Raw genomic sequence first — 13,200 nt, 5'->3', positions numbered from 1 at the left:
CTTTGGGGGCCTCAGGCCGCTTCTTGGTGCCTGTTCTTCCCGTCATGTCTTTCCTGGAGGTCTCGGGGTTGGGACTGATTTCTTGAAATGCTGTGTTTCACCTCCCAGGGTTTCAAACAGCTCACTGGCTGCCAGCTGTCTCTCGAACTGGTCACCCTTGTAGTCATAGGTGGAGGGATCATTCTGGCTTACCAAGGCTTGGAGGCCTGAGGATAGTCCCCTCCTATAGCGGTCCAGCACCAGGAGCTCCATCATTTTCTCCAAGCTGAGAGCCTCTGGACATAACCACTTCTGGGCTAGGTGGATTCGGTCAAACGGATGTAAACGCTATGTCTGGTCTTCGCAGTACTGTCATTCATGGAACCTCTGGGCTCAGAAGGCCGTTGTTATCCCTGCCCTAGCCAGGATCTCTACCCTCAACTGAAGGCAATCTGCTACCTCCTCTGCAGTCATATCATAGTAGGCCTTCTGGGCCTCCCCACACAAAAAATGGGGCAAGGATGCCTGACCACTTGTCTTGGGGCCAGGCCTCCCGCAGAGCTGTCCTCTCAAAGGCCAGGAGGTATGCCTCCACATCCTCCCGGGTCATTTCCTGCAGAAAGTTGCTGGCTTGTATGGTCCACATCCCATCATACCCGTGGCTCAGCTCCATAAGGGCCTTCACCTGGTTCATTAGTTCCTGCAGCATGGCCCGATCTTGGGTGGCCTAGGTCATCAGCAGGTGATCTGCCTCCTGTTGGGCAGCTGCCTGGAACCGGGTAGCCTCCTGCTGGGCGGCAGTGGCTTGCACCAGTGCTTCAACCACATCCTCCATCTTGGGGCAAGGTGGTAGTGACCCTCCCTGGATTATGTTCCCAGTGCAGAAATCCCACCCCTCACACAATGTATGACAAAATGGCCAACGTTAGTATGGTGGGTCCTGCACTTTTCTTGGCAGGGGTGCCTAGATGCCACTCCTTACCCCTGGTCTTGGGCCGCTGAGGTCCCTACTAGTGGCCCAGGAAGGTGGTAGAGGAGGGAAGCGGGAGAGGGGTCTGGGTTTGCTCCTCACTCTGAGCCCCAGCCCCTCTCAACCCCTGTGGGTTCTTACCCTCTTCCTCCTTGGGTGGGGAACCTTTGGTCCTTAGACTCCCTCCCCTGTTGGGGCAGGGTCTCGCCTTACTTCGGTTCTCTGGTCTTTCAAATTTTACAACACACCTCCAAGCTCCAGTCCTCTCTCCTTCCTCCTCTTCCCAACTGCCTGAAGTAAGGAGTTTTATTAGGTTCCTGATAGAGCACCTATAGTCAATTAAGGCCCTAATTAACCTGTAGCAACCCTCCCTAGTCTACAGGGAACCAAGCCTTACTTAGCGTAGGGCTTATATATTTCCCCTCTACCACTTCTCCCTGGCCCTCCTGTATCACAGTGGCTTTTAACATAAAAATATTCCTCCTCCAAAGTATATTTCACTATGTGTGCATGCACACATAATGAGGTTTTCACTGCTCTTTTGTTTTGTAACCTTCATAAAAAAGAGGAAAGATGATCTTGTTAAGGCACTCAGAAGATCTAGGCTCTGCCAGACTTCCCGTGTAATTTTCTGTGTCTCAGTTTTACATCAGTAAAATGAGAATAATAGTTGTGATGCGAGGATTAATGGTTAGGCAAGCTCAGACACTAATGACATGCACCATAAAAAAAAAAAAAAGGATTGAAAATCAGTACAAGTATTGAGTATTAGAACAACTTCAAGTTCTAGAAGAGTGTCCTCTCTCAATATTAAAAAAAAAAATCTATCATTTAAAAGCAAACAGCAAGAATTTTTAATACCTTTTGCAGACAAATTGAGCTTGTTATAGATTTTATACTCACAGGTAATACAAAAAGGTATTCAGTACGGATGCACTACACAAAGGAGATAATATGCGATTTTATGGACTAAATTCTTGTTAACAGATAATATAAAACTGCATATGGGGGGAAAATTGTTTTACCCATAACATTCCCTCCAAATACCAAACAGAATGGTAGAATTTATAAGAATATTTGACAAGATTTATATCATACCTCAGTTCCAAGGACTCTGGCATTGTACAAACAGTTAGAATAAAAAAGGGGCAAAAAATGCACAATATAAAGCCAAAATACTAACATGATCACGGCTACAGTAAAGTAGTAGTAATTAATGTTGGGCTTAAGGTCCTAACATCTTACAACAGAGAACACCTCCAAAAGACGAGGGTTTTTTTTGGTAAGTTAGACGAGCTGGGGTAGAGAGATAGGGATAGACAGATGTCCAAGAGGATTACATCTCAAACCATAGGAGCCACGATCGGAACAACTTTCTTACCACAGATAAGAACAAAACTCCTAAAAAATTGGATGTTTAATGTTTTAACTAAGTAGTGAATGGGTCTGAGATAGGACAGCAATTTGAACTATTTTGTTTAAAATAAGAGTATAATAAACTGCTGCTCCTAACAGCATGCCAGAAATTTTAAGAGATGTAAAATGTTTTTCAGCCAATATATGCAAGATAATTACTATATATTACATGTTTGCAAACAGTTTTAAATGGGCTGTACACATGGTATACAGCAAAAGCTCATTTACACATTTCTTTAAAAAGTAAAGACTAAATATCTGGAAATAGAGTTGGTCAAAAAATAATACTGACAATTATGAACTTCAAAAAAAGATTTTTTTTTAAATTTAAATTGCCACTCTTTCAACCACTGTATATGCAAAGTTTTAAGAGTCAGGTGCTTTCCTACAGATGCAAGTACAAACATTTTTAAAAACCACACATCAAACTATGACATCTTATCTGTACATATACCTTTATCTGGTTCTAGTTTAACATTTTACAAAAAAAGTTAACTTGGAGGTGTAATCTTCTGTGCACCTAGATTGAAGGCTTTAGTCAGTTTTTGCAGATACGACATAAGCCTATAAATCACTGTGCCATATATACTATTATTTGATTAAAGTGAACTACAGGCATAACAACTACACCGGACCCCCGCTAGAACGCGGGATTTGGGATCCATGCGTGGTACCGCATTAAAATGAATTGCGATTAAATTTGGGATCCATGGCCGCGACCGTGTTATATGTGAATTCGCGCTATATAGATGTGCATTCTACCAAGGGTCCGGTGTATATCCTTCATTGATAAACAGGGATTGGGTTAAAATGCAAATGTTAAGAGATACAGGGATTGGGTTAAAATGCAAATGTTAAGAGATGTATACAATTAATATTTTGGAGACTGTTTTATTTTTAGCAGATTAAGGACTTTAATATTACAAAAGTGTGGATAGTCATAATGTCTGCCTTAATGAGTTCAATTTTTTAATTGTTTCTGCTGCAGCGTTGTGTGGTCCTTCAAACTAGGACAATGTGTGTGCTTTTGCTCCCTTACCATTTTGAAATTCTTTGGTTGAATAGTTTTTGCTCTACTTTTCCTTTAGTAGAAATAGCTATTTGTATTTTAGTTTACCAATTTATTTATGCCTCTCACTGTATCAGTTATTGATGAAGCTAGCTCATCAATGATTTGTGGAAAAGTTCTTTCCCTATCTTTAGTTTTAGTCAGTGCCTTACAAAAAATATCCATATATCATTACATAAGTGTAATGCATTCATATGTAACCTCACACAGAAAAATCTGCCAGATATACTTGCTTATCCCCACTAGTGAGATTCTATAATTTGCATAAACTAAGGACTAGTTTATATGCAAAGACAAATTTATTTCTCTTCTTTTCCCACTTTCCTTCATAAATAAAGCTCCTCCTTTGTATTTGAGAAAGCAAATACTGCCTATTTAAAAAAATTAAAAAAACCCATACACCACGAATTTTGGAAGACTCAGTTTAAACAACATGGATTACAGAATAATCAGTCCAGCACCACTTTTCAATGCCAACAATTCAATGAAAGTGTGAAATGGTTAGTGATTACAAAAAGTTACAGAAATAACACTATGTAAGGATAACTACATTTAAGACAAGCTCATAACATTTAAGAGGTGGGACAGCTCATTCAAAAATATTTATTGTAAAGGTTGTGTTAACATTTCAAGATACAGTGTTAGGAAACGCAAATTTGACAACATTAAAAGGAAAGTACTTACTATGATCAGCTGTTTGTCATCTTTTCCTGCTTCTCTTAGTTTTTGAATATGCTGCTCTGATGACAGGAAGCTACTGCACCTTGGTGCTAATGAATGGTTTGGCAAAGGGACCCTTTAAACAAACATATTTCCTGTCAGAAGAGGCTGACAAATCCTGCTCAGTTTATACAATTTAATAAGGCCCTTCTGACTAGATATTTTCAAAAATGCATCTATAAATGTAAATCCATTTTAAATAAATTTAAATCCCAAAGTAAGAACTAAAAGCATGTGTTTTAGTTTACAATTTTGATACATTCAAAACTATAGCCAAGATGAACAAAAAAGTGCATCATTTGTGATTATCATAAATTATAAACTATATAGCTAGTGGGAAGAAATAATGAATGACTGGGCAATTTACTTATCACATAACATAACCATTCAACTAGTATAGACACAGTGGTTTATTTACATCTCTCTCAAGATCATTTTCTTGTTTGCTCAGCTACGATTCCTCAGTATTTTCATTGACTTCTGGTAACGTAGATACATGATTTTTAAATGATGCTACTGTGTGTCTTGTATACATAGAGTTGGAGGCATGTCAGATTCTTTTCTTAAAAATAAATAATGAAGGCAGTTACTGTAATCTTCCCTCTGACTTTCACTTTACAAACAAATTATGGTCAGAGTTAGCAGTGGCCCAATATCACCAGGAGAGGAGCAGAACAGTGTCTGTCTAGACCACACCATTCCAGTCCCTTAAGGAAGAGAATTCCTTCCCCCACACCTTTGAAAAGGACCTGTGCACAGGCTATGTATACACATCCTGTGGCTCTACTTTTCTCAAAATGTTTTTAAAAGGCACTTTCCCACTGCATGGAGAAGAGAAGCCAATTTGGTACTGCCAACCTCAGAGGCAGATCAAAGTTCTTCCTGCTTCCACTTTCCCTCAAACAATACAGCCAACAGGAAATAGAAAAGGGATTGTTACCAACTAACACTTCCCCACAGAGCTCTAGGGAACTTTTTCCAAAAGGAGACAGCAGTAGAATTTAGAATGAGAGGCTCCTAGAGGTCACTAAAAACTCTCTCGCACAATAAAATAAAATAATTTATTTTAACACCACCACAAGCACCTCTATTTGGCAATTACTAATCCTAACTTTTTTGCAAAGCAGAGATCAGACAGAGCAACATATTCTTATTAAGAAGATGCTAATAGTTGCCACAGTCTATTGCAGTAGATGAATTATAAGCTTTTACATACATTGAAATTTTTGCTCTACAAGTTGTATCTAAAGAAGTGTTGGCATGCCAGACTTAAGACATCAATTCATGTCTTTCACTTGATTCACCATTTCTTCTGACACGTTAATTACTGGAAATAATTATGTTTAAAGAGTGATCTTTCCTACTACATCTTTTCTTCTTGGGCCTAAAGTGAAATTATACCACGTGACATTTTTATGTCAATCATGTCTCTAATAGGATTATAGGAGCAGTATCTGGGACATATGTTAAGAAAGCACTTATGTAAACAAAAGTATCTAAAATAGCAAAGGGAGCACAGATTTATTAGCCGAGAAATCTTTTTTCAAGCTTGCAACAATATGAACATCCTCTATTTCCAGACAGAAAACTTAGCTTAGGTAAAATTGAATATAAGACCACACTCACATCAGCAACTAAGAGCAACAATCTTTATAAAACTCTCGAAACTAAGGCAAAAAAAGTTCAAGATTAAATTTGCAAGGAACTCAAACATTTAGAACTTATATCTGCCCACTTATCAGTCCCAACCTCACTTCTTTGTTCTTTTTATGGCTTTTTTGACAGTGGTGTTATTTTTGGATCAAGAAAATTTTCTAAAGGTTAAGAAGTCCTCAACCTCTGGGTTAATTTTGAAAAGCCACTGTATTTGTCCAGCTTGTAGGTGAAGACTGAAAATTTGAACTACAGAGCAGTGCTTTATAATTGGTTTCATGTCTTCATTATGAACATGATACTTTATGTCTAATGACACTAAGATCACTGATTAGGATGTGGAATAATAGTGTCCATTACTTTGACCTGTTAAGCATCTCTGTACATTGTTTTCAATGTGTTATTTGTCTAATCAGACCTCATTAAGAGTGTCGAATGGCAATCAGGAGAGAGTGTATGACAGAATGGCCAGAATTGGCACAGCCGCTATGTCATTAAAAGTGAAGCATTCTACTTTGTGTTGTTGCAAATGAGGAAAAAAAAAATTATGGATAAGGCAGCCTGAATTTCTGATTTTCTCAGGGCCCCACTGTGCAGCTAGATTTAAGGTAGATTGGGGCACAAAAAACCTAAACATTTCCATTAAAAAATGTGTACTATTACAAAATTTTTGTAACTGAAAGATTACAGGAACCTTCCTCCTCATCCTCCTCTGAATAATAAACTTCATTTTAGTCATCATCTATTTTCGAGTCTCAGGTTAGGATCGGGCAAAAAGCAAAGCAAAATGTTAAGTATTTTTTAGCTCTGCTAATTACCACTTTTTCAGAAAAAGGTGCGACTCACATTGCAGCCAAGCTGTATGATAATTTATTTTTACCAAAGCTGAAGTTAGTGCTTTTTCCACTGACAACCTTGTTTGGTAAACTGGATAACACAGAAGTTGGTCTCTTATAGAAAGGATGAGACACCAATTTTTGTTTTTACATGGAAGTTTAGGATGGCAGTGGAAAAGAGGGACAAAAAAATTGGTCTTATAATGGCAACTTTACCTAAGGAGGGGCTACTGTCATTCCATAAGTATATTAAAGAATAAAAAGGTACTATACCTCTTCTCACTAGTCTCAGATGTCTGATTTGTGAATAAAGTGCGCACCAACTGCTTGGGAGCCGAACCTGCAGTTAATCAAGGATGGTCATTTAATTATAAAATTTCTCTTAATAGAAAAAGCAAACTTAGCTAAACAAATGGCAAAACAGGTTAACTTCACTACAGCAAAAAGAGATATTGAAGACCATGTTATACAAGCTGTACTTTATCTGTACAGAAAAAAAAAAAACCCTGTAATGAAATGGTGCAAATTTAGTGCAGGATTCTGATATTTCTCCACACCAAATTTTTTAAACTTACCTTACATTAAAAATTATACATATCCACTGTTGCTGAACATGGTTCTCTCTCAATAGCCAAGGAGGAAACTAAAAATCAGATTAATTCTGCTGCTCAACCTGCTCAAGTTGACATCAATTGGGTACTGCTATGTACAGCAGCAGAGCCATAAATACGATCCTTGACTTGCTCAGTAGTAGGGTAGGGGAAATAGACACAGTTAGGAAATGCAATTGGGGGGCAAAAGGGGTGGGGAACGACGGACGGACTTTTTTTTTTTTTTTTAAACTCCCAGCAACAGTAAAGGCTCCTACTGCATACTCTTACTGTACGTGGCACTTCAAAAAGCTGGAGCTGCATTGAAATGAAGAATTGCACAAGTGTCATCTTTTAGTAAACGGTGAGTCCTGCTGATGAAACATTGCATAGGGCACCACAAGGCCAGGCACTATCACAACGAGATGGATAGAAGGCAAGAGCATGGCATGCCATCAGACAGGAGTAAGAGATGTAGCAGTGATCTAGTAAGGATACTTATTAGTTTAGGACAGAGTTTGGTTCTTTTCCCCCTCGCCTCTCATGGTTCAAGAAGCGAAGGTTCACATTACACTGACCAAGGCTTGACAACTGGAACAGTGCTGACAGGTTTCTGAGAGAGGTGCGGTCAGCCCTCTTCAGACAGATGAATGGTTACAAGTTTGTGGGAATTTGGTGCAGAAGGGGGAGATAAAAAGGAGGAACTCTAGTTCCTTTTTGAGATGGGATGCATACAAATAAATGAAGAGGGTGAAAGCGAGAAGAGGAGATGTATACTGTTAGAAATAAGGTGGTGGTAAACAAAAGACATGGATAAATGTCTTTGAGAGTAAGGGAACCCAGAAAAAAAAAAAGCAAATGTGAGGAAACAGAAGAATCATTGTTTAATTTGTCAAGAAGAAAGTAGTAAGGAGAACTGTACAAGTTGCCAATTCAATTAATATTTCTAGTCAGATGGATCATCCAAAGTTTACTCAACTCCATGCTCCAGACTGGAAAACACTTACTAGCCCAGAGTGTAAAGGAAGCTTTCCTGGGCAAGTGCCATCAACCGCTAGAAAATCCACACAAATTTAGAAAGTTTCTAACCCTAATGTTTTTGAAGATGGTTCCAAGATCAAACTAATAGGAAGATGCACTGCATTGGTTTCTTAAGAGGGCAGAAGGACAACGCCACACCTCTGCTGCTGCTCAGCTCTTCCACAAGAGGCGGCAAAGGAAAGACTGACCAAAGTATTGTTTTCTTTGTCTTCTTGTTCTCCTGATCTGGAGAAGAGTCACTGTGCAAGCATCCATGATCTGCAGAAACTGCCTGCATCCATGTAGTCACTTTGCAGTGTACGTCAGGGATGCCAACCGATACAAACAGAGAGAGGGCCTTTCCCTAGTTTAACTCAGTGCATGCCCATTCTCTTCCCACGTTGTTGCCACAGACTTGGTGGACTGCGAACAGATGGCAATCGTGTTGCCATTGCCCAACACAAAGCTTCATTTAATCCATGAACAGAGGTTTCAAGACAGTTTTCCTTCTAGTTAGGCTGCCCTCCCACGTTGAAGAGGGTCGCCTGCTCTGAGCTGTCCGGTTATTTATTATTATTTTTAAACGTTGCCAGATAACCACCTTTCACACCACTACTTTTGGCAGAAAGTTGTCATTGCCATTTTTCAGATCCCAGAAAATGGAAGCAAAATGAAGAAGTCAGGTCAGTTTCATTCTACTACAACGTGGGAAAGCTATGAGGGAGACAGGCACTAAGGAAGGGGAGTCTAAATATGGAGTCTAGAGGAAGGGCAGAGCAGCATAAACACTCCCTTGCATCAGCCAAAAAGCTGAGCATGGGGTTGAATAGCAGACAGTCCCTCCCCTCAGCACATCAGTCCAGAGGAAGGGAGGGTGTACACTAATGAGAACCCTCACCCTTTTAGCAGCCAGAAGACTCTGATACAAAAGGAGAACACAGAGTATGCAGCTCCTCTTCCAGCAGCCAGAGAAGGCAGAGTTTCAAGTTTATCAGACATCTACCAGCCAGAAGCTGACAAGAAAGACAGAACCATTGAACAGAGTCCAGGGATCAACATCCTAGAAGAAATTCAAGCATACTTCCTTTTATCAGCTGCTGCAGGGGAGCAAGGCTTTTCACCTGAGCATTGCCCCACTTTTTGTATCATTCCACAATCAGATGAATAAGTCTCCTTACTATTAGGTACCTGGTAAAAATTCCAAGTCCTGCGTGTAGATGTAGGAAGGTGGGAGAGAAAGAATGGGTGATGAGATAAATAAGGAGAATAGTGTTGAGAGAGTTTGTGGATGGAGAAGAAAGTAGAGAATATTTGGGTGGGGCGGGGGGGAGGGGGCACACCACAAGAGAAAACAGACACCAATAACAACTCACAAGCCATGATCAGTTACTGGACAAAGTTGAGAAGACAGGAAGGAAAAGGTGGTAAAAGCAAAAAGGATGAAATAAGTCAAGCTGGTAGACTAGTACTCAATTAACATCTGATTTTACTGACAATCATATTATATCTGATTAATATTTTTCGGTATTCAACTGGTTCTTGTAACTGGCCAAATACTATTCTAATATATTTGATTAATTCCACCAGTAATAATGTAATATAGCCAAAAACATTAGGTATCAACAAGTGCTGTGGGTGTATTACATTTAAACCAAGTACATAACTTTTATTCTTTTACATTACTGGGGATGTGGCTCTGGAGGGCATGGTTGCCAGATACCACATTTTTCACCTTGATTAGGCTTAGTTCTAGGACTACCAGGTAAGTTTTCATGCCCTGCTGACACCAATAAATTTTGTAAAACCTTCCCAATTGAAAAGGAAGAAGAGGATTCCTTCATCCCCACCCTTAACAGACCTCTCAGAGTGCACAGAATTTACAGTTTAGATTTTTTACCTTGAGATTCACTCTCTATCTCCTTTTTGGCTTGCTTAGGTGGTGGTGGTGCTGCTGTAGTACTTTTCACTGGAGTGCTTTCTGGACTTGTATCCAAATGCAAGTTAAAACTCTGAACAACACAATAGAACAGATGATAGATCAAAGTCAAACAGCTCCATCTCTCTCTCCAAGTTCTGTCCCCATTTCATTATCTTATGAGTAAAAACCATTATTGAGTTCCTACAAGATCAGTTTAGCACTTTTTCCAGTTCTCTTTAAGACTTTGCTTAGTGAACGGATAAGCAACCCCATGTATATATTTGTGGCACTATCTGACGCAGCAAAATTTTGCTACATTACATATTCAGTGCATATGGATGCTTATTTGGAAAGAATACGGTTATTACATGTACTCCTATGTTCTTAGAACATTACATTTAAACAAACCTGATCATAAGTAGTATTTTGTTCTCCCATTTCCCTTAATGTACACTTTCAACACAAGATAGTTATGGTATTTTAATTAATCAACCATGACATTTTGATTTGTTGTGCTATGCACTTGAGTTATTGGAGGAGAATTTTATTTTTTAAATAGATTTGTTTTAATAGGAGAAGAACAAGTCAACTCAAAAGCAGATTAAGGTTCCTATACTGAAATGTTTTAGTTGCACAAAATGTTACTGACAAAGCTAGTTACACGAGCACAGATAGCACCGTCAGGTACTAGAACAAATTTAGAAAAGTATCCTCCCACCACATTCCATAAATAAAAAGAATTACCTCATCTAGCCTTGGCTCAGGAACATGTTTTGTCCGATTATCCAACAAACCATTTTCAGCAACTTTTTTTGTTGATTGCTTTGTTTCTGGTGTCACATCTTTAGCTCTGACCGTTTCAGAAGAAACTGCTCCCAATTTCTCCTGTATATGAGTTGCACTTTTAGTCTCACATGGCTTTGACACAGACAATTTATCTTGGGCCTTTGAAAGCTGTATTTCTGCACCCATTGCTTGACTTGACTCTGGAACTTTAGTTTTCGTTTCTAACAAATCCAGCTTTGGAACACTTGCAGAGTTTAATTTATTTTGATGTATATTATTAGCTTTCGTTAGTTTAATTTTGGTCCACTTAGAGTTTTTGTTTGAAGGAGTATTTCTGCCATTCAGAACACATTTGACAGGTATTCCTTTTTTGCTGGGGAAAAAACGCTTGCACTGAGTGCTCTCATTTGATTCCTTCTGAGTAAGCATTACAGTCTGTGACAGCTGTGTGTCTGCATGTTTCTCTTCTCCTTTTTTATATTCAGTGTTGGGAGAATCTCTTTTCACCTCTACTGTATCTGACTCAATTTCACCTGCAATTTCCTCACAGAGTTCAAGAATGCTTACCCGTTTGGACTTCACAACATTCTCTGGATGATTGGCTAGATCTATTTCATTTACAGGTGGCTGTGAAACTCTCTTTGCTTTTCCACTGCTTTTCACATTCTGATGCACTGGTTGTTTTTCCTTATTTATTGTCACAGAAGTTGGTTGAAGAGGACTTACCATTTCTACTTTTTTACGACCAAGAAATAATCCTGAGCCTTGCAGGCTATGTTGAGAACTGTTAGAATCATTAGTTTTATGATCCGTTTTACATTTTTTCTCTGGTAGAGAGCTGGTTATTCCTACAGTTATTTCTTCATCTCCACTTATAAAATTTGATTTTGTTTTCTTATTTTTCTGTTCAGTTTTCTGTTTAAGAGGTTTGACTGTTTCAACTCTAGTACCCTGAATACATCCTTTTGTCTGAGTGCCCTGTTGCACTTCTGAAGCCTTTCCTCCTTTAATTTCACTATTACAAAGGGATCTTGCTGACGTATCTGATAACTGCTGCAATCTACGTGATCGCCTGGTTAGTTGCTCATCTGGGATAATGATGTGTCTTGGCTTAGGAATGTCTTGTGCTGACTTTTTCTGGCACACTTCCTTATTTTTTGTGGCTTTTGGCTGCTGTTGTGTGTCTTTGACAGTTATTTTATTGTTTGTGCCTGATGATCTTGTCATCATGCGCGTTCCTAATTCAGGTTCACGTTTGTTGTCACTGAAAGATTTAATCAATTGCTGTTCAGCATCTTGAGAAGTTGACTTTTTTGCAAGATTCTTTTTAGGACTCTGAACTTGTATCCCTAAATTTTTATCAGTAATTTTTACAACTTTAGTACTTGTAGAAGAATTACTTTCTGTAGAATTTCCATTAACAGATTTCCTATCCACATGTATGTTCCTAAGTGTAGTTTCATTTAAAGTTTTTACAGACTGCCTAATACTTTGAGGTTTTGATGAATTCTTTTTAATATCTGAAGTTGACTTTAATTGCTGTTGTCTCTTGCTTTCAACTGAAACTTTGGTTTGTAAAGCACATCTGTCCTTCCCTTCAGGACCTCTTTTGGAGGAAGTCTTTGCCGATTTCAAGAAATTAGTATGGTTTATTTTTGAAGATCTGGAGGGTGTTTTTGTAGTAGGTACCCTACTTAATGATTTTAGGGACGATTTTTTCATAGATACTGTTTTACTAGATCTTTTCTTTAACTGAAGTTCACTCTGCTTGGAATGTTTCTGCACTAGTTTAGAATGGGAGGACCGCCTAGCACAATTATTGATGGCTTTATTTATCACTGACCTGTTAGGTTTGACCGAGTTTTTAAGCACTGCTTTCTTCTGCATTGCACTTTTATTTGGCTTGGATTTATTTAAGACATGTTTTGTGGCTGACACCTCTCTTTCTTTCTTTGTTGATGATTTGCTGTTCTTATCTAGCTTCCGACGTTTAGCAGAAGGTTCTGCTATTGCAGGCTTCCTTTTTTGGGCTGCCATTTCTGCAAAACAATAATTGAACCAAATTTCTACAAACTTTTTCAGCTACTTCTATTGCTAATGTACATTATTAGTCATATTATACAAAAGGAGACATACTGGATTATTAATTTTGTCTATTTACTACCAGTGTGTACTAGTCACGATCAGAAAGCAAAATCTGTTAAGCCATTTTAAGTTTAATATACTACATGTATTTTACTTAC

General features: G+C 38.7%; 1 protein-coding gene across 10 annotated transcripts in view; it reads right to left on the bottom strand.

Moving 5' to 3' along the window:
- The window catches only part of ESCO1 (establishment of sister chromatid cohesion N-acetyltransferase 1), a 65,884-nt gene that overhangs the window by 49,096 nt on the left and 3,588 nt on the right, over positions 1–13,200 (bottom strand). For 7 of the 10 annotated variants that reach the window (XR_012157246.2, XM_073331413.2, XM_073331418.2 and 4 more), the window contains exons 1-4: positions 10,916–13,194; positions 10,151–10,262; positions 6,917–6,983; positions 4,119–4,230 (exon numbers count right to left, since the gene is read on the bottom strand). Coding sequence is in view for 9 of the 10 variants with exons in the window: in XM_073331413.2 (XP_073187514.2) it covers positions 4,119–4,230; positions 6,917–6,983; positions 10,151–10,262; positions 10,916–12,994 (2,370 nt within the window). In the remaining variant the exon portion in view is untranslated. Of the gene's footprint in view, positions 1–4,118; positions 4,231–6,916; positions 6,984–10,150; positions 10,263–10,915; positions 13,195–13,200 lie in introns of those variants that run through there. The other 3 variants (XM_073331416.2, XM_073331415.2, XM_073331414.2) reach the window with 1 other exon arrangement.

This window comes from Lepidochelys kempii, chromosome 2, assembly GCF_965140285.1.
Source record: "Lepidochelys kempii isolate rLepKem1 chromosome 2, rLepKem1.hap1, whole genome shotgun sequence".
Taxonomy (NCBI): Eukaryota; Metazoa; Chordata; order Testudines; family Cheloniidae; genus Lepidochelys; species Lepidochelys kempii.
Note: the sequence above shows the minus strand (reverse complement) of the source record. Positions and strands in the feature narration are given on the sequence as shown.